Below are 23,030 nucleotides of genomic sequence, written 5' to 3'. Positions count from 1 at the left end.
TAAGTACAGCAATATCAGAATCTGAACACAGCTCACAATTACGATATTGAGTATCTTATGATGTCTGCATGTCTCATTTCTTTGCACATTGAGACTTTCTTTCTTTTATGTGTGTGTGTGTGTGTGTGTGTGTGTGTGTTTGTAGCATTTCGCACAGCCGTAGGATGACCGCGCCACAGGGTAATGTAAAATGACGACTGGAGTGTGAAAACCACTACAAAATTGTGCGGAAGCAGGTGCCATCAAATTTACTGGAGCAGACGTCTGGCGTCTTCGAGGCACGTCAATGCACGCTGAAAGCCGCGAGAGGCTGTTTGGCTGGGAAGACCACAGGAAGTCTAGCCCTCTATCTCCACCAGACGATGATGGCACAAAATACAGACATGAAAATACAGAAAAATATAATTTTCGCTCGAAAGAGTGAACTATCATTAATAGACGCTTTCTGCCATTTCTCTCAGTAAAAGATCAATTCACAGACTTCTGAGGGGTATTTCATCAAGTTAGTCAGCGCTGACAAGTTGTCAGTCTCTGACAATCACCATAGTAACAGTCAGTGACCAGAGCATCTCAGCCAATCAAAACCAAGGATTCTGCTGAAATTGTCAGAGACTGACAGCTTGTCAGCGCTGACTAAATTGATGAAACACCCCCATGAAGTCTGTTTTCAGCTTGGTACATTGTATGTCATGTCACTGCCCAGTATAGCAGTAAGTGATGGGTTATAATCCTGCACTGGTTTCTTTTTCTCTTCTTGTTTTGTTTTGTTTTGTTTTCACTGTGTCTGTTACAGTACAGATCAAACAAGAGATCTTACTGGAAACTGCATAACTTTCAACCCAAACCCCCACCCCCCCCCCAAGAAAAAAAATACATTCAGGAAATACTTGTTTTCCAACCCGTGCTTTCTCTGTTTAGGCAAGACTTCAGTAATCATCTAAATATTGTCTACTAAGAGGTAGAACAGGGTTTACATAAAACATTGTCCATAAATGTTCTCAAAAGATTTTGACATGGTTGAATGAGCACACACTTAAAGCGGCGACAGACAGGTGCCTACATGAGATGCTATTGTGGGCAAATCTCCTTTGGAGAAGTGTTTACATGAACATACAAATAAGAGGCCCTCTTCTGGTTCTAAGTCAATAGGCGTTTTCACATCAGCCCGATGTTTTGAAATAGCGCGCTATTTTCTGACTTGGGAAATTAACCCGATCACTAAAATAGCGCGCTATTTGATAATGTCAACACAAATTAGCGCGCTAATTGTATCGCTCTGATCGAGAAAATTTCTCGAGTCCAACTCGGGAAATTTCCGAAATAGCGGGATGATTTGCGAACTAGCGCGCTATTTGATCATGTGAAATTGACTCAAGAAATTAGCGCGATGCATCCCATCGTGCCTAGTGTGTGTGATGGTGATCACGTGGGTAATTTTTTTGAAAGCGCGCGCTCTACTAGTATACCCGACACTGTTTGCGCATGCTCAGCTGTCGAATTAGCTCAAAAAAATTTCGGGCTAATTCTTTTCGGGCTGATGTGAATAGGAAATTAAATAGCGCGCTAATTTGCGATCGCGAAAAATATCTCGAGCTTGGATTTTTATCGGGCTAATGTGAAAACGCCTATTGTCACCGTTGAATCTTCTAATTTCTTTTTTTTTTTTTTTGCAAGAGTTGCATTGTATATCAAATGCAGTGCATCAGCATAGGGGGGGGGGGGGGACTTGCACATTTCATGATTTCTTGGACAGCTTTTATTCTGCATTGTTGTTTGAAATGAAATTCAAGGCACTTGAGGGAACTTTCTTTTTCTGACTATTACCATCTATTTGATTGTAAATGGCAATAACTCAGGATTATTTTTGTTTCAGCGTATTTGATTGCATATATTTCAAGTGTACACAATTATGCTTATCTACATGGAGAGTAATATTGAGTGATGATTAAAAAAAAAAAATGCCTTCTGGTTGATACATGATTTTTTATTATTTTGTAAATCACCATCAAATCAAACCATAGTAGGGACCTACTGGCACCTTCTAGGTTATGGCATTGGGAGTAGAGTAAAAATGATTTGAAATTATTATGTCATGTCAGAAGACAAAGTGATCATGATGACATCACACTCTAAATCTAATGACATCACTCAAGGATTAGGTAAAACTTTCTTCTGGCTCTGAGTCTGTTAAAACATGAAAAGTTTGCATGACTAGAGTTCAGTCGTTGCGGCTTCACTGTAAACTTTTTCCCAAGTTTTCACCTTCCGTGGGTGTTACAAATGAGGTCTCTCACTGTTGACATGAGATCAAGTGGGAAAAGAAAACCCCACCCTGATCTCCAAACAATATTTAAACCACTTCTCAGACTTAGACTGGCCTCACTTTTGTTCTTTTTCTACTTTGTTTTCTTCCTTTTTGTTTCGTGTTTGTGTTTGTATTTTCTTTTTTTCTCTCCAGAGCCACGGGTGAGTTTGGATGGTAAACAATACCGGTTACGCTTGGGTCACAGCCGTAGTTCAAGCCTGACCATAAATTATGCAGGCACACAACTTGTATCTCGCCGGCAGCCCTACTACGTCCCCCATACCCCCCCCCCCCCCAACTCTATCTGCAGCATGGGCTTTAGCTGTCTATGGAGCCAAGCAGCCACCGATGGCGCAAGACGCCACACCTGGGTAACCTAGAAGGCAGCGGCTCCCACTTGCCATGGAGTGGGTCCGTTCGTTATCTGGTGGGAACACTGGATGCATAATGCGGTGGCGTATTGTCTTTCCTTTAAGGGCTCACGCATACACACACTGCTGGCGGGGGTAGGACTCTATGGAATACGCATTAACATGTAATATGAAGTGTTTGGCTCTAATTGGGTCACTTATACAAGCTGAGATGTTCAAATGAGATGGACGAAGAACTGGCATATGCGTGTTTTAAAGCACGAACATAGAGTTCTACCCCCGCAGTAACTTTTCAGTAATTGCCATTTGGGATTAACTTGTCCGACATGGCCTGTAAAAAAGCATTGTCGGGGCCAGTTGAAAAACAAAAAAAATCAGACCAATAAATTCTTTATTGCAACTGATTGACAAACTGACGAAAATAAGCAACGAATTAACCAGTGTTAGTCAACTCAATGAAAGAATTTCATGAATTTGAAGGACCAGTAAATTCTAGGTTCAGACCAGTTAAAAATGGAAAACTTGTTTGACAGGGACAGGTTGGACCAGTTTAAAAAATGGTTAGTGTACAGCCCTGGATATTATGACATTAATTTTGATAATCCAAAGGATTAATATTATTTAATATAGACTTATTTGATCTGCATCCATTAAAAGACAGTTTTAAGACATTTGCAAAGATCGGCAAGGAAAGTCACTGGCCAGACAGTGATTTTTTTTTTTTTTTTTTAAACTGGTTACTAGGATGAGGTGGATGAGAAAAGTTGTGGATTGCAAATATGTCAGATCCATCTACTGCCCTCCTAGCATGGTAATTTCATAACAACAAGTCTCTTGGCATTGTGTATGGTAATGATGCTGATAAAAGCATGAAAATTTTTTATTGGGAGAGAAAAGGTAGGAAGAATAGAAAGTTGAAGAAGAAGAAAAAGAAGGAGATCCATATGAACACTTGATATTGTCATAGAGAGAATAATTAAAAAGAAAGAGACACAAGGACTGAGAGAAAGAGAATGAGAGCATATAAAACAAAAATATAACAAACAGCAACAAAAGAGGGCAGTAGTTACAACGACACAAAAGGGAGACTTGTTTTGCCCTTATATACGAATCACAGGCTTGACCTATTTGCGTGTTGATAAGTATTGATTCACAGGAAAAGGTGAGGGGAAAGGGGGGAATAAATTGTCAGCTGTACCGATATCGATTGCTGAATGGGAGGACTGCAAATACCTCAGTCTCCCGTGCCCAAACCGTGTCGGACGTCGCTCTGATAGCAAGCATATTTTAGTTCTCACAATAATCATTCCTATTGCCTGCATTGATAACAGTGCCTTCTGCATTTAAGGGAGGGTACCCTTCCCTACAAAATTAAGGAGGGGGTGTGGCTATCATCATGAAGTAATGTTTTGGGAGCCAGAAGTTGGAGTGTATGTCGTTTTTAAACTCACTAGAGGTTGTAAGCATATGAAGAACTTTGACGGAGGAATCAAACTCTTCTGCTATTTACAAGAAGTCGGAAGGAGCGACAGGAATTCACATAGTGCTTTTTTCGCTGCATGATGAAATCAATATATATTTCGCGCAAGGATTTGACACATTATGTTCACATACCACATGCAAAAACACTTTCACAGAGTTCTTAAAGAGAGGATGCACAGGATGTCTGGCTAGATATACGCCACCTTTCATGGTGACATCCATTTTGTCACCGCGTGTCAAAGACAATCGTCATAATCAGCAGATGTTGTTGACAGGACCGAGTAAAACAAGGAGAAAAAAACAAAAATTGATCTGGTTCTAGCCAGATCCGACAACTGAAAAAAGGTGTTGTGATTTGTCATTCCGGCAGACAGGACCGAATCAGTACTTTATATTTACAGTTGTCTGCGGTTGGTTTGCATTCGTTTCACAGCTGTCTGATAAATATCTGAAAGCATACTTTGTAAATTCTGTAATTCGAGCTTTTCAAAGTTGGCAGATTGCCAATTTCTGATAGTGTCCAAGCTGCTGACAATTGCCTACCTTCTTCCATATTTTTGAAAAAAAAAAATCAGACAGAAAAAAAAAGATTGTAAACAGGAAAATATTTGCCATGGCATGTGAATACTCTCTTCCCACATCTATTCAAGTACATGTGTACAACCATAACCCATCCCACCACTAAACTGTATAATCTGAGCCTTCTTTTTTTGCTTGAAAGAACATCGCTACCTGTGGCTGTGTGACTTTGATGATGTTCCTTTTGGGGCTTATATTATAAAGTATCACAAGTATAAACGGGTTTTCCATTTGTTTTCAGCCAGCTACAGTAGTTTCTACATTTTTCCAGTACTATATTGGTTTTTCTACCTCCGTATATTCGCGAGATTTGTCACTGAATACAGTCAATTATGACAAAAGCCAGATCAATCACAGCTAATACAATATTGCCCAAAGGCCAGACATATCCTTATATTGCACGGAAATGAAAGCTCATCTGTAATAGGGAGATTTCTGTACTTTCCTTTTAAAATGCTAAATGCACAGTCAACACGTCACACTATAAAACAGGTCACTTTATTAGGCAAGCATCATGGTCACCATCTCTAAATCAACACTGCGATATGAGGCCTGTTCACACATACATGAAATGTGACAATCAGTTTTTACAACACAATGCAAACCATTGATTCTTACTTTTTATGGACACACACACACTCACACAAAATTGTTTAACTCTTGCAATAAGCATCGCGATGCAAAAATTATTCCATCTTGATTTTTCTTGGGAAATGTTTGCAGTAAGTTTTCCTACTTGCCATACCATTCTATCTATTTTTAAAATCCCATAATAGGTCCATCCACTCGGGTGCCTGTGGTCAAACTCGTCTCGTTGTTTAGGCATGTACAGTGTGGAGATTCAAAGTACTTCATTTGCAAACAAGTGACATATTTTTTTTTTTTTTTTTTTTTTTGGGGGGGGGGACCAACAGTGGCCAATGAAATCAATTTTCGCATCACAACGCAAAAAACCAGATTGCGAGCTCCTGTTGGTGTATACATGTGTGTGTGGCCATTATACACCTGGGGTGGTATTCTGAGACCGTTTTATCTCTGTTGTAAGTCTGTTGTAACAAATCGGTATTCTGAACACCGTTTTATCTCTGTTGTAACTTCTGTTGTAACTTCTGTTGTAACTTGTGTTTTATCTTGCGCACTCTTTGCCCGCGCATACCATTGTCTTAAAGCATGCGCACGCGCGTAACAGTTGGCGCAAACCTGAACACCCATTAGATTACACGGTATTCTGAAAACTGTTTTATCTTCTGTTGTAAGTCATGCCCCGTGTAAATTTATGCTTCTGAGATAAAAACAGGGTGGAAGGTGTTTTAACTCCGTTGTAACTTTCGTTTTGGTAGATAGTGAGATAATTCATTAACTCAATATTGTGGTATGCGAGTTCAAAATAAACAAGATATACAAAAAGAAATAAAAACAATGTATGCGCAGAAAGGCAAAAGATATAGCAGTTTGACAAAATGTAAACTCATTCCACAATACAAAATTTGGTAACAGTAACATATTGCAAGTACATACGCGTAGTATAATTATGCACATAGATAAAACACAAACAGAAAGGTTACCGGCATCATCGGCAGTTTGTTTTAAGCACTATTCATTTCAAACATATCTTTCAAAATATTAAACATTCTTTTATATGATTTCACTATCTTCACCAATAAGAATTCATTATCAGTACCTTTGGGTGTTTGAAAAATATTTATTGCTGAGGATGGCGCGAATCTTGAGAAAAGTATTAGAAGTCTAAGGTTCCATGATAGAACTTGACGTGATATTGATCTGCATGAGATATCTTCTGAAGATAGTGACAACAACAACAACAACAATAATAACAATGATAATAATAAAATAACAATGATAATGACATGGCATTGCAATGGCTCAACTTAATTTAGAAGCGTCTAGCTCCCCATAAACCATGAAATTTGCGTTCCTCAATATATGAACGCCAGATATCTTATTTTTTCAACAAAATTTCAAATAAAAAAGACTCAATTTCAGATAGTTTTGCGAATCCCCTACCGCACCAACTATCCGTCAAAACCGGTAAGAAGGTATAATGTTGTAACTTTATTTCATCTCTGGCTCTCTTTACCTGCGCATGCCATTGTCCTATTTGTGCGCACGCCAGAGAATGAGCGCTTGTTAAAACGCGCAGAGTTAAGCAAGGCGCATTTGCCCAAGGGAGCAATCTTATTGGTTGAAATGTCTTAGATGCTACTTCTAACGATATTTCCTATTGGATATGATTATTGCGATGGGCGTGGTTATCATGACTTACAACACCGTTAAAACAGTTTTCAGAATACCGATTTACAACTGTTTTAGCGGTGTTGTAACTCACAGACTTACAACACAAGTTACAACACAAGTTACAACAGAGATAAAACGGTGTTCAGAATACCACCCCTGAATATACTGCAAGAGCTGTTATTCCAGACCAAAATGACCCCAATGTCTTTATCATTTGTCTCCCCTATCAGTGTTAGCTCCAATGTGATTCTCCAAAAAAATTGTGTTTAATTAACATTTCAATCCAAACAGGGCTATGCTTGACTTCGTTCCAGCACTTGTGATTTGCAAACATTAAAAGAGAATGGAGTTCCCTGTCTGAGATGGTTCCATGACATTTGCTCCTGCGACAATTGCTCTCATGAAATATCTGCCACTATGCCAAACATAAACTCTACCCACAAATATAACACTAACCCTAATCGTAATTCTCACATCAAACTAAACCTGAAACTCTATCACAACCCTAACCCCAACCCGAAGTCCTTTGAGGAAATAATACTGCAAGAATTGTTGCAGTCCTGAGCAAATGTTGTGTTACCACCTGAGATGTAGTAAAAAACACACACAAACACAAACACACATCTACTGTACCTATCTAGCTATCTATATCTATCTATCTACCAATAATATGAAATATTTATATAGCGCTTTAATAATACAAACAAGTTTCGGGCTATTCAAATGTATCAAAATATATGTGTATAACACATACACATATGATGACATACATGGTATCCCGGGGTACCACAGGAAAATCTGCCATTTTGTTGAATTATTTATCTTTTTAAAAAGGTTGTACCCTGGATTGCCATAAAGTGGAAATTATTTTGGTGCTGGAGCTAGCGGCGCTAGCCACTACACTGCAGTGCACTGAAGCACGTGCTATTGCTAGCACAGCGTGCCATGCATGCATTGTAACATGCAGTGGCATGGGAGTGACTACGCACACGCACACACAGTGCATGCATTTCTCTGCGGCTGTCCCCGAGTGGACGTGAGGTGATGCTACACGACGCAGTAACCCGGGGTACTACGTTACCCCGGGGTAACGCGTGATGCATCATACAAAATTGTATGCCTATTACCCTTCTCATTCCCTTATCAAATTCATTAATCAACTGCTTTGGAAGAAATTTCCCTTCTTACAACAAGAAGAAATAAACATGATGTGTAATTGCTGGGAATCCACAACAGAAATAATACAGTACATTGATAACAAAGTATGCTCACTGAATTTGTTCTGAAAGCTCCAGTGTAACGATATTGAAACAATTAGTGAATAAGAGCTCCTGTTGTGGGGGGGGGGGTGAATGAAGACATTGGAGGATTAGAAGATAAATGCAGTTAGATCAAAGATTTCAGCTGAAAAGCAAATGAAGCATAATACAATTGTACATATCAATATCTGGGAGACTGATACATGTTTGCTTTCCCCCTATTCAACTACTCGCAGAGATTTACAAAAAGCAGGACAACTAAGTGATGATTGCACAAGCACGGGACAAACTCACATCACAGGTCACAGAAGTGTGACTACCCCAAACAATTCAACATATCATGTGTGAAGCTGTTCCATGGTCTTGATGCAATGAACAGAAAAAAAAATGCATAAAAAAGGCAAAAATAGGGAGAAACACAAGGGGATTCTTCCTAAGTGCACACAGCAATGAAACAACAAAAAAAGTTATCTTCAAAATTATGATGACTGCAGTAGAGGAGGCCATAAAATCAGGACAGCTGACTTGACGAGGCATTTTTCTGTTATCTGATGGGGGGAGCATGATGGGGCCATGGGGACAGCCGTCCTGGCAGTAAGCTGAATCCGTCTCCATGGCGACACCATGGAGACGGGCATCTGGTTTCTAATGGGGGCTTTGCAAGTTAGGCAATCTGATGGTTAAGTACCCCTCTTCGCTTTTCCTTTTCTTGTTCAAGCTTTCTAAATATGCTTGCATATATTCTTGGATCCATAAATAGCAGTCCGTGCCGTACAAAAGGAGCAGTTTGTGAAATTTAGAAATATTTCTCAAATTTCTGTGCACAGATCTTTGTGCACTTACTGGTCAAAGTATACACAGCTGTATCATGTCGCAACTAGATTCAATCATAACATTTCATAACTTTCCAAGAGTACCTCTGAATTAGATGTCAGATATGATCAATGTTTTCTTGTACTGTTGGTTTCTTTACAACAACTACTGGACTCTAGTTCAATGTGCACTTCATGATTTCCTGATTGACAACTATAAGGGTGATGTAACACCTACACAACTGTAGAAATATGGCACCAATCAAACATTTGCAACCAAACAGGCAAGTGAAAATGTAAGAACCACAAATATGTGCACAACAGCACCACTTGACCCTTTGTTGTCTGCAAGAGATACTACGACAAAGATTTTCCTCCTGTCATGAGGGACTGCATTTCACATACACTTCTTCCATCAATAACCGTTATGCTCATTACATTTATAAGGAAAAGAAAAATCCCACCCTCATAAAAGCTTTCTTGCACATCTCTTGACAAGCTCTTTGAAAAGTTTTGCAGAACGGTTTCCAAGCCATTGTTACTCCCAAATCACATGTGCTTGTGTGTGTTTACATTCTGTACGGGCATTAAAAAAACCCCTAAAATCAAAACAACAACAACAACAACAACAACAGCAACAACAACAACAACAACAGCAGCAGCAGCAGCAGCAACAACAACAACATCAGCAACAACATCAACAACAGCAACAACATCATCAACAACATCAACAACATCAACAACATCAACAACAACAACAACAACAACAACAAGACCCGCTGGAAACAGGGCTCACGTGACTGCTACTGCATCACAGGAGCAACTGTGGGGCAGAGGACAAGGGACTCTTTCCATATTTTGCAGACAGAAGAACTACAACACTGGGAACCAGTCACTCAGACAGGACGATAAATGATGACTCTCTCGTCAAAATCAACTAAATCATTCCTTCGAATGAATGAAACATTCCCCGCAATTTGTTTCTAACCATTTCACCAAACCAATGGAATTTCCTAACTAGGGCTATGGCTGGAAAATGGCATCCTCAGGACAAAACTTTGGTGACCTTTGAACTTTGTTCAATATCAATCTATTCAGACAAATGTCCATTCATTTCTATTCAAACCTTGCGACCAAATCATTTACACTTTAACATTTCCAGCTGAAGTCAGAACCGGAAAATGATTTTCCAGGAAATGTTCAATGCTTACGATTTCACTTCTTTTTGCCACGACCTTTCACCCCATGTCATTTCTCGCCAGTTAATTTCTGCCATTCCTCACATAGTAATGTACCACTGGACACACTCAAAACTGAAGAAATGGCATAACAATGACAGCTCTAGCAAAAGTGCACTGACCATAGATGGAGTTTGACATTTGATATGGACAGATTTTCATCCAAACTCTTTTAAATTATATTTCACAGACTCAGTGCATCTACAACTCATATAGATTAAATCAAACCACGGGGGTGTTGTTTAAATTGTTTGTTCCATGTTTGCAAGATCTGCTCAAGAATGTGGATACCCACAGGAATGAAGAGACAGACAGACAGACAGACAGACAGACAGACAGACAGAGACAGACAATCCTTAAAACATTTTGTAATGCACCCACTGGGAATGGAAGACCACAAAGAATATTTGTGCAGGCATAGAATCCATCAGATGGCAGGGCATCTCAGTCTAGGCCTCCTTGAGACCTTTTTTCCCTTCTGTATCTACTTTAAACTGGCAGAAGCCATGACGGTTTCAAGCGTACAGAGGATAGGGTGAGGTGGGGGTAGGGTGAGGTTGGGGGGATTGGAGAACATTCTTGATCAGAGAAAGGGGCTCCTTGTTGCTTTAAAGGGTTAATTAGTCAGTACCCATATTTAATGAACACTGATGATTTTCAGCATACCATGAACAATATATATTGTCACATCTTCAACAAATATTCAGGGCTTAGGATGATTGCTTGACCCCCCCCCCCCCCCTCCCCCGGGGAAAAAAAATGCAAATGTTGGAAGCAAAATAAATAAATAAAGAAGAAGAATGTGTGTAATTATCTCAACTTGTAAGAGAGATACAATCAGATCATTTAACATATTTTCAAATATTGTCAAAGAAACTGGATAGTGCATTGCATCTTCTTGTAAGTTGATGTAGAGTCTAATGGAAATGATGAAAGCAGTATTGATTTGTTCTATGTTGTCTGTAAGAATTTTGATTTGTGTCTACACAGTTTTGGGAATGTTCCCTCATAAAATGGTGTCAACATCTGGTAGCTTACAGTTGCAACACTAGTTTCTGCATATCAAACTGCAAGCACGTGGCAACCTTTCAACGTGACTAACTCACTCAACAAAATGCGGAGATAGTTTACATTTAAAAAAAAAAAATAAAATTCATGAAGTTCCCTTTAAATGATTGAAGAGTGATCTTTTCTGAGAGGATTAGGATAAGAAGATTAGAGAAAATTAAATGTCCAGCATTCCGGAAAATTGAAATAAAAGCTTTCGGTCGCTAATCCCCCCTCCTTCCCAAACACATTTTATTGTCTACATTACTTCGTGTCTAATGTTTCGCTTTGTGCTTGCTGTTAATGCACAAATTTACTCTTGGGAACAGGATTATCTTTAATACCCAGGTACTGGCTTTCATTTAAACTCCGCAGCTCTACAAGAGTTTCATTTTGCTCAAAGCCAAATGGGGTTTCACTTGCCAATGAAAGGAGAAAAACAATTTAAAATATCTACCTATCTATCTATCTATCTATCTATCTACCTACCTACCTACCTACCTACCTATCTATCTATCTATCTATCTATCTATCTATCTATCTATCTATCTATCTATCTATCTATCTATCTATCTATCTATCTATCTATCTATAGAACCATTCATTCAATCATTCACTTATTTATTCATTTATACATATAAATACATCTAAATAGGATTGACCAGTAAAGACAAAGTGCACAAAAATGATACCACTTTTAACAGTTTCCATGGACTATAGTGCCCTTCAACCAATCTATATAGGCATCTGGTTTGCTCTTCAGAATATGCTAGCAAGGAGAGAAAGCATCATGCTAGGGGAACTGAACAAGGTGTGAAAGACAAGGGCTTCAGAGAAGAAAAGACAGTCGTGGCTTCCAACGAACTGTAATAATTAAAAGCATTCATGACACAAAATAATTCCTCTCTTATATTCTGAGATCACACACTAAGACCACGACTACCATCATTTTGCCATTGTCATGGCAACTGTCACCAGCATTGTTGGAAGTACAAGATGCATCATTGTCATTGTTGTCGTTTTCATGGGCATCTGCATTATCACCACAATAATGATTGATATCATCAATAACATCACCATCATCATCATCACCGTTACTACCATCACAATCACCAATACCAACACCATAATCACAACCATTATCACCATCTATCACCATTACCAACACTATAATCATCACCATTACCACCACCATAATCACCATAATTGCCACCATTATCACAATCCATCAGCATTACCAACACCATAATCACCATCATCACCACCATCCATCACCATTACCAACACCATAATCACCACCGTCCATCACCATTACCAACACCATCATCACCACCATCCATCACCATTACCAACACCATAATCACCACCGTCCATCACCATTACCAACACCATAATCACCATCATCACCACCATCCATCACCGTTACCAACACCATAATCACCACCATCCATCACCGTTACCAACACCATAATCACCACCATCCATCACCATTACCAATACCATCATCACCACCATTACCACCAACAGAATCATCATCATTATCAGAGTTATCACCACTACGATTACCACTATAATCACAATTATCATTATCGATTATGATTACCACTATCACTATGGCCTCATCAGTCCTGACTCATATTCACACAAAGATTGTTACAAATAGATGTACGAGACATATAGATGTACAATCACTGACAATTCTAGCATACCTTTGTTTTAAAAAAAAGGCTATTCCTGACAACCACAAAGCTCACAAAAGGCTTACCTGATATAACAACTATTTCAAGCAACCAGAATTCAAACAAATGAAATGCTATTCTGCAGGAGCAGCTTGATTGAACAACTCATATTTAAAAGTTCAATGGAAGTTAGAAATATCCATGCAGTGAATAAATTACTTAACCCGCACAGTGGGAAGGCTTGCACCTATACAAGGATTTCTCCCTTTTAAATCATTTCATGTCTTTGATGTGCTGTAAGTGCAACACAGGACTTCAGAAACTTTGTCAGTAGTCAAATGTTTTCACAGTCCATTTACTTCTGGTTTAAACCTTTCAAAATTGCTCCATTATCACAGGCACACACAGTTGTAATCGTCTGCATCAAAATGTGTTGAAAAAGCAGCTCACCTTGATGAGAAAAGACAAGAAAGAGCTCAGAGCCATGGATGCCAGGCGGGGTCCATCCGACACAGATTGTCTGGACTGTTGGCTGCTGCCACGAGGGTGCTAACTTTGCTCTCTCCACCCTCAAACTGGGCCAGGTCTGTTGAGGATATACATGAATTAAATTCAATTTGATTTAATATCCCTTTAAAATGCCATTTAAAACACTTTACTTCAATCTAGCTCAAATTGTATTCAATTGAGCTGGATTATTTAATCTCGCTTTTTTAATTTACTTAATTTATTTAACTGAGCTAGATTATTTAATCTAGCTGTTCAATTGAGCTAGATTATCATTCGTTTCCATCATATTCAATTGAATTTAAGTCAATATAGGGTAAATCAGTTCAATGCAGTTCAATTCAATTCTATTTCATTCTGTTCAATGTAGAGGAATTCAATTCAATTCAAATATATTTCTATTCTAACACAAAGAATGAATGGAATACTAATTCTCTGTGAAAGTCCACACTACTTGGGAGACAATGTAAATTACTAAAAAAAATGTATTCCAACTGAACATTCTCAATATTGGTTAATATTCTTGCTCTTTTATATCTTCTTTGTAGAACTTCAAGAGGCATAGAAAAAAAAATAAACAGTGGGATATTCATCAGCAACAAAGAAGTATGATACATGATTTAAGTAGGTCTAACTGCAGCTGTTCCAATTTCTCTGATTATCAGAATATGGTATATTCAGTTACATATGCAATATGGATTTTCATGCACTATTTGACTGTCTAAAAATAGTCAAGCAAAGCATTTGCATACTTGTGAAGAGGTGCAATACAATACTTGGCAAGAGAGAAAATGTTGAGGTAGGGCAAGAAACCTTGCCCAAACTTGCACTGTCTGTTAAAACACTGAATAAAGCCCGCCGCACACTACGCGATTTTGCCCCGATTCACCGGTCTTAAGACCTTAAGACTAGAAGTGTGACGTCACAGTCTTGCCAGTTTCCAGTCGTACGACTGGGTCTTAGCGCCATTCGTAGAGATTTGACATGTTGAATTTCTACGACTGGTCGTGGGCTTTCAGCCATTCACAATGCAGTAAAATGCAAGCGCACGCAGTGCGCACGCTTTACAGTCGGGTCGTATAGTGTGCGGTGTCCGGTCGTACGACTGGTCTTAATACCTAGCTTGGCTTAAGACTTTAAGACCAGTCTGATCGTGTAGTGTGCGGTGGCCTTAAGTACAACGTACATAAGCAATTACATCTTTGCAAATGAACTCCCTTGTCAGAGAGGTGGCTTTTCACACACACACGCACAATTTGCTCACATACATACACTTAATTTGTCAGCATAGGAGAAATACACTCCTCTCATCCAGAGCACTAATCTTACAGTCACCCAACAAAGGATCTATAAATCTAGTGTTGACACCCCTCCCCCAAAAAATAAAAAACAAACCCCACAACAAACCAACCAAACAAACAAAAAACACACACAAGAACACAAAAGCTGCTTAATGTATGCAGGCTGCGGAAAGGTGGGATTTCAGATGTACAGCTCGTATACACACAAGCCTACAACAAGAGAAATGCATGGAACTGTAGAAACTCAAAGCGAGTCATGTTGAGGTGAACTCACTCTGCAGCCTGGTCATGATTGCATTGATCGCCTTGGTGACGAGCGTGATGAGAAGCTCGCTGTCTGACTGAGACGACTGCGCAGTTGTGGCAGATGAAGAGGAGGATGAAGTGGATGATGATGAGTTGGAAGATGGATCATCTTGTTTCTGGGAGAAAAAAAAAAGGAAAAAAAGGAGATTTTGAGACATTACTGAGCATAATCACATGAACACAACAATCTAATCAACAGTGAGTGAAAGTTTTAGTCCTTGAGACACAATCTATTTGTAATTCCAGAACCATGAAGATTAACTGAAATGTAATATTACATAGTACACTCATACTCGGGTTAGATCTGAGTATGTACGCCAATGACGTTTATGATGGTTACTACTAAAACACTGGTTAATCAGACTGAGAGTGTATCCATGTTGATACAGGGCAATTTGCTAACAAGTTGCAATGAAAGCAACTCAATGCACGAATCATTGATCTGAACAAATTGCATCAGCTTGGCACATTGCGCCATACAAACAGGAAGAAGACGATGATGAAGAAGAAAAAGAAGGAGACTCATCTTCACCTTTACCTTCTTGTGCCAGGCAATCATCTCATCCCTGAGGACAGCCTTGAGGATGGCTGGTAGCTGGAAGGAGGGCTGGACCAGGCACCGAGCGATGGAGATCATGCAGGCGTTCAGCATCCCGCTCACTCCCACCGTGGTCAGGAACTCGGCAATGTTGGGTGTCAGCCGGAATGGGACTGGCCGATTGGCGTCCAGCTCCCCTATTAAAAGACAGAGAGAAAGAGACAAGAGAGTGAAAACATCATTATGAGGCATGAATGTCTTACAGTGGCCTACCATAGGGAGACACCTAAGACATGTAATATGTGATGGCAAAGTCTTTTTTATGGTTAGTTTTGAAGAAGCAAATGGTTCCCCTTCCCCAACCCCCCTTTTCTGCCCCCCCCCCCCCAGTGTTTTTTTTTTTTTTTTTCACATATTTTATGAAGTTCAGTGTGAGAGTGTAGGAGTTTGTGTATGTGTGTGTGTGCATACATTTTGCAATAGATGATGAGCTCTGGTGGTAAATAAGGAAAGTCTGATTATTCTCACATCAAATTATATCAGAAGCATACACAAGCATAACATCTCCAATTTTCACAGCAATGTTCAAATTCATTTTGTTGGATTTTGTGTGTGTGTGTTTGTGCAATTTAAAAAAAAAAAAAGCTACGAATGCCAGGCACCAAGTGCTGTGATAGCTTACTAGACCTTTAATAGTGTTATAGTATTCAAACACTGAATGGTGAGACTTACCACTCGTGTCGTCGATGTCGAAGCGGAGGTAGAAGACAGATAGCAGGCCTGAGTTGCGCTCGATCTGGATGATCTCTGGGTTGAGGCGGGTCAGATGGAGAACAAACTCAGCCAGACCAAGGAGGGCTAGCTGACCGGTCATCTGGGCGGGTCAGACAGACAAATATAGAGTTGGAGATGGACAAGCGTATGTGTTTGAATTCAAGATAAAGCTCCCTTACTTTGTAAATTTTGCAGTCTGTGAAAGCTGTCTTGGAGTTTTCTGGAGTTTTCTGTAAACTTCTACCAAGTTCACACCAACAAATCTTTTCATTGATTAAAAGCATGGTATACAAAGCATGCTAAATGTCGTAATAACAAATGACAAAGTGACAATATATAAATGAGAGAGTGTGCAGTGTTTAGATATATTCATTTTGTTTATTGACAGGAAAGCGAGCTGGAAAATTATACATAAGTGCCTTCGTGAAACAATTCAACCTCAAGACAGTGCTCATATCAGTTGAGAAGATGCGGATTCTATTCTTTTCTTTTTCCATTCAATTTAAACTTTATTACCAACCAACATATCAATTCTTTCAAATCTGATAATTTCAAGAAGACAATGTAAAACCAAATATATTATTATCCATTTGAGAGCTGATGAGATAGCTACAGTAGGTAGGGGGGTGGGGATGCTGGGACTCACCATCTTGCGGAAGGCGAAGTAGTCGGTGGAGGTGGGGAAGGTGTCCAGGGCCCACTCCCTGAGGAGCGTCCTGGGCACCATGTTGGTTTGGACCTCCTTCAGAATGTCCCGCAGCACCTGGTGGCTGGCCTGCGACCCCCGGTGCTGCACCACCGCCAGCCGCTCGTAGTAACGGTTGATGGGCGGGTCCGTCTCCACCTGTTGCTTGGTGCACCACTGCCATGGCAACAACAGCAAGGATGGAGATGAAGAACACCAGGAGAAAAAATGTCAACTCTCACTCTGCACGTATAATGCATTTGTACACTAGAACATCATGCAATGCCCCACTAAAACATGCACGGAAATGAAAAAGTGCCCAGTGCCATCTTTGTAGGGAATGGTGATGGTTGGTGGGATGGGATGCCAGTTTGGACGGAGAGCTGACAGAGAATTTGAAGGGCTGGGGAGGGTGACTTTGGGCTTGCGGCATCACAAACTGCAATGTCTGTATGTTGTGGTACAAGGGAAGCACAATTTTTCTGCAAATCTCAATATGACCTTTGCATGTCTTCCACGGAAATGCCGGTTCATACAACATCTATGTAGCTGCTACCACATTGTAACACTACAAAGTCCCAATAATTATGAATGGAAGTACATTGTACTGGCAAACACTGAGATCATAATCATACATTATGACATCTGGAACCATATCATATATTGCCTTTCAGAAGACAATAGTATGAGGAAGTGCAGTTTCCAGTAATACTTGATATCCACATACATATACCAACGTGCACTGCAGCATTGTATTTCTTTCCCTTTGTGATTATCGACTCAGTGTAACAGTATAACAAAAACAAAATAGCCATAGAGCTCCCATCAAGATAGAGAGTGTGATAGATGGAACATGGTCTTAAATGCTTATGGGACCTCACTATAGCCTGTGCAATGTAGGTGAGATTGACAAGGTGTCATTTGCAGACTGGTTATCCTATCTCAAACATACCTTCTTGTAGATGTCTAGCAGTGACAAGGAGGAGGGGCTGTCTTCCACCAGTCTCATCTGTGGGGACACAGCCACAACCCTGGGCACAGTGAACTGCAGTTGTCTCTTCGCAGTTTCCTGGAGGAAAGGAAAAAATATTAATTTTGTAAACAAACATGATTTCATTTCATTTCCTTCTTACCTGCATGTGTGCCACATTCATACGCCCGATTATTATTTTATATATTTTGCTCATAAGCACAACGCGCACTAACAGATCAACAGTGAGTTGGCTCAGTCGGTAGCGCGTCTGCCTCACGACCACGCGGCCCGGGTTCGAACCCGAGTCTGGACTGAGCAATGTTGTGTGTAAACATACCGTCCCCTCTATAGCAAGAGGCAAAACACTCTGTCCCTCGGATAGGACATAAAATGGAGGTCCCGTGTATGAGAGTTTCACAGCTCATGCACGTAAAAGATCCCGCTTCATTCATTCATCGAAAAGAGCAGGGTGTCTAACCCGGTGAAGTGGTCCCACCCCACATCCAACTGGACCCCATGGAAGACCAGCTTAGTGTAGCTGAATATGGGCTATCCAGCCATCTTCACATATGGAAAATGAACAACAACAACAACAACAACAACATATTGCAATATGCAACAGTACATTGAAAGCGTCACAGCCACACAGCCTTGTCAAAAAATGTACATCGTGGTAATGCTTGCAATTTCCTCTACAACTTTGCAGTACTACATTTCTAGCATAAATGTTTCTATAAACTGTTTCATGGCTCTGGAAAACATTCTGTTTTCCAAAAGCACTCATGCATGGCGGTCTGAGAATAATGTGACACAAGAGGGTTTACATCATGGCACACAAAGAGATAATAAATCAGCACGACACAAGAAAATACTACGAATGGTAACATGGACACTGCATAAACCCAAATACAAGATAGTCCCTTTGTATAATGATTAGAAAAAAAAAATACTTAATTTGTCATGTTTGATGTTTCATGGGAAATCACACATGTTCCTTTACTGCTGGACAGATTGTTAACGACTAGATTTGAAGCAAGGAAAAAACCAAGGACAGGCACTTGGAATAAAAAACTGGCGTCTACATAAGTTGAGAACTTGATGCGTTGAAATGTCAAAAGTCACCTGAACACAATTCTAAGGCAGGACTCTATCAAATCAATCAACTAACTATGTCATTGCCACAAACAGACCTGCACTATTTCCCTTGCGATAGCACAGCAGTTGCTAGTGACAACATAATAGCTAAAGTACTGTAAAAGTGGCTATTTTTGCACAAGTAACTTTTTGCGCTTGGCCCGGTAAGATGAATTTTGCATATTTTGGATTCCGCTGAATCAGGATATAAACTACTGGGACATATGGTCTGCAAAAATATCTGTGTACTTTCATTTTCACGCTAGCTTCTGGTTGTGCAAAAAGCGTGAAAATTTCCACTTTTACAGTATGTTGAGTCTGAACAACAAGCGCACTTTACCCTCCTGAGAAGAGATCTTAAAATTTACGGATGAAACTAAACACAATAAAGTGAGGCTACAATGACAGTACTGAGTGAAAATAATGTCACATGACTACTATCAGTGACTAATGACTAACAACTTATATCAGTGACCACTACTCATGACTAGTGACTGATAACAACGAAAAACGGTACAGTGGAGATGTGAGAGAATAGGGCTTGTTTTCTCTTCCCTCACCTTCCTCTTGGCAAGGTAGTGATTCAGCATTCGCAGGACTTGGAGGACACGTTCTTCTCGTCGTGACTCTGCCATACTGGCATCGTTGACCACCAGGTAGGGATAGATCTGGTGGATAAAAGTAGAAGAATGAATAACAAAAGGAGACAAATGATTCACACGCTGGTGTCAAAAATCATTTAACATCTTTCTCTTTTTTTTCTTGATTATATGCTAATTTTTCTTGAAGATGATCAAAGAAAGTCTGGTGGGAGGGAGGACCGAATAGGGTGACACTCACCTTGCCGTTACTGCCCCTTATGTAGAGGCGGCGGGCAGCCGTGTTGTGCTTGTGGGTGATCTCGACGTGGGGCATGAAGCGGGCAATGCGGATAGTGTAGTGGCTGTGCTTCGGCGTCAGGAACTCGCCGGGCAGCTCGACATCGGCCGTTGCCGACGAGAAATGGCTGAGGAAGCGACATCGCTCCTCAATCAGGAAGGACCTGGTGGTCAAGCACAGAGAGAGGGGGATCACATTAACATAGCAGAATCATTTTTCTATCAAGTTTGTCCCCAGGCCATGCAGTCCCAGCAACATGCAGTCAGTCATGCTGATAAATGCTGCCAGTATTCTTACATCTTTTAACATCTTATGTTTTTTCTTTTGATTTCAAGGGTGCTATATTGTATACAGGGGCTTACTGCTATTCAAAGTTTTCTTCACGTTCACTAGTCCTGTAGTGTAAGTGAATGTGCTGCCATAATACAGACCAATTTAATACCTTTCACCATATTACATGTATGTGCTGCAGCGGTGAGCTGTTTGAAGCGCTCACTCAATTGGCGTGACCGTCCATGAAATTCATCTTAGCAAGCCAAGCACTAAGAATTACTCACGAGAAAATCTCTGCTTTATCAGCAGTTGCTTTCACATACAAGTGTCAAACTTGGAGATTGACCCGGAAGCAAACGAGGTTCACGCTAACTCACAAGCTTGTTGATTATTATGTCCACACGGAGTGAAACTACCAGTGGGGACCCCCAGTAGCTCATGGAGAGAGCGTAAACCCTAAGATGTCTTGTGGTTCTACGTAATCATTGACTAAACTTTAAGATTGCTAACTTTCGAGTGCATCCACACGGCACTAAACTACAAGCTAATCATCGAGAGTTAAGTTTTCGACCTAAACTTAAAGTTTAGGAACAGCGTGTGAACGTAACTAGTATGAGAAAATGAGGACAAGAACACCATGGACTCACTTTGGCAGGAGTTTGGTCCTTGTCTCAATGATCTTGATCCACTTCTTCAGCATGGAGATTAGGTTGCGCAGCTTGGTGGCGCCGGGCTGCGTGAAGTCGAAGTCGATCTTGAACTGGTTCTTCAGCTTCTGGAAGATGGGGTCCTGGGCCGTGGCCTGGGCCCGCCGCACCAGGAGCTCCGAGGCGGCGGTCGACAGCGTCTGCGTCACGCTGCTCACGTTCTCAATGCCCACACCGCCGAAGGTGTTGACCAACTTCTTGACGAAGCTCAGTGTGTGCGGGGTGACCTTGGCTTCCACGACTGTCAGTACAAAATACAACACACAAACACACACACACACGAGGAGGAAAGTGAAGATGGCAAATAAGTCGCTGTCCGCAAGTACCTCTTCAGTGTGTGTAAAATTAAAGGTACTATTTACCATTGGGAGCAGTGATTTAAAAATGTTCGAGTTATCACATTTGATGCATATGTGTAGGTCAGTTGTATCACAAACATCCTACCATATAAGAATTTCGCAGTAAAGCCTAAAATATAAGGAGTTATGACTATTTTTCTCAATAAACCATAAGTGTAGACGGTTTAGTCTAGAAACAATCTTATTATAACTATTGTTCACATTTTGCATATTTAACAACACTTAACATTGATTCTAATGATTAACATTTTCACATTTCTATCCTTAACTCACATTTTATAACTACTTTGAAGCATTAAAGCTGGATTTTTGTTTCCTCTGCAAATGGTAAATAATGTCTTTAATGGTTACAAGGCCCTCTGCAAGAGCAGTGAAATAATATAAAGGCTACACCAGGTATATACAAGTATGCCCATATCGTCGGCCTCATGCCAAAAGGGCCCTAACACTGTACAAAGTCTATGGTGTTAAGGCCCTTTTGGCATGAGGCCGACGATATCATCATATTGTCACCTTACTTGGAGAACACTGGAAACTTGTACTGCATATGCACATGCAGTGTGGCATTGAAAATTCACTGTGTGTTCTGCCTGGCTCCATGTATAAAGTTGAATTTGATTCTTGCTGTGACACAAATCAATCATCTGAGGTCCACTTTCTACACTCTGAGCTGAAAATTCCCATCAAATATCACTGTGGCGGACTGCTCTTACGCTTTTTCTTTTTCCCGACACATTCACATTTTTAAAGTTTTCATAGTCAAGTCCTGTATGCCTCTATGCCTCTTATGGCTACAATCCTTTTCTAATGTCTCAACTTTGTTGGCGAGCTGTTGCGGCTGTCGTCACTAAACTCTACGGTGTGCGGTTCTCTCTCATCTTACCTGCCCCCCTGTTCTCAAAGGCGACAGCTTGACACTTGGCCAGGGCCAGCCGCAGGTGGCGGAGTACCTCCTCGTACCAGTTCTCCCTGAACCAAACCATCTGGAGATTGAAAGACAGATTGCAGTGTAAATGGATGAGGTAGGGATGTGTAATGCATGAAGGGGAATAAAAATAGAAGATATATTTGTTCCTCCTGAAGTTATATCAAATCAGTTACAAATAATAATAATAAATCAATACATAATGAAGAATAATAAGTACAATTTTATGAATCAAATTAAAAACATTGGTTTTGATCGCATTATACAGTTCCAGTACGATGTCCCCAACACACAATGATATAGCACATATATATCTCATGTTACAAAAAAGAATTCTAACTGAAATTCAATCATGCTTTGATTCAACACCTTTTCAGCTTCAGGACATCATTATGCATTTTGAAATCACAATGCTCTCTATTGTCAAATAACTCACATCATTCATAAGCCATATATTCAACGAGTTTAATTTGTTGCGAATCAGGACTTTCGGACAATTTTGCAAAGGGGTTGAATTTGCGATCGTAGGGGACCGTAGGGGACCATAAAGAACAGAAAAATACACACATGCATGTTGCATCTTTGTCAGGTCTAGCATTCATATCTTTGTGTCTTGTTAAATTCGCAATCAGCATCTAACT

The 23,030-nt window shown here is 40.2% G+C and overlaps 1 protein-coding gene across 1 annotated transcript in view; it reads right to left on the bottom strand.

Annotated features, from left to right (window-relative positions):
- Nucleotides 1-23,030, bottom strand: part of LOC139720821 (transformation/transcription domain-associated protein-like) — a 35,521-nt gene that overhangs the window by 12,058 nt on the left and 433 nt on the right. Inside the window, exons 2-11 of the mRNA XM_071632157.1 lie at nt 22,348-22,447; nt 21,046-21,346; nt 20,087-20,288; nt 19,807-19,914; nt 18,092-18,208; nt 17,101-17,316; nt 16,413-16,554; nt 15,681-15,877; nt 15,111-15,258; nt 13,479-13,614 (exon numbers count right to left, since the gene is read on the bottom strand). Of these exons, the coding sequence (XP_071488258.1) occupies nt 13,505-13,614; nt 15,111-15,258; nt 15,681-15,877; nt 16,413-16,554; nt 17,101-17,316; nt 18,092-18,208; nt 19,807-19,914; nt 20,087-20,288; nt 21,046-21,346; nt 22,348-22,447 (1,641 nt within the window). The 3' untranslated portion in view covers nt 13,479-13,504. The remainder of the gene's footprint in view (nt 1-13,478; nt 13,615-15,110; nt 15,259-15,680; nt 15,878-16,412; nt 16,555-17,100; nt 17,317-18,091; nt 18,209-19,806; nt 19,915-20,086; nt 20,289-21,045; nt 21,347-22,347; nt 22,448-23,030) is intronic.

The sequence above is a fragment of the Diadema antillarum genome, unplaced genomic scaffold (assembly GCF_040938485.1).
Source record: "Diadema antillarum isolate AM-2024a unplaced genomic scaffold, OU_Dant_1.0 scf00000134, whole genome shotgun sequence".
Lineage (NCBI taxonomy): Eukaryota > Metazoa > Echinodermata > Echinoidea > Diadematoida > Diadematidae > Diadema > Diadema antillarum.
This window is presented reverse-complemented; position numbering and strand designations above follow the sequence as displayed.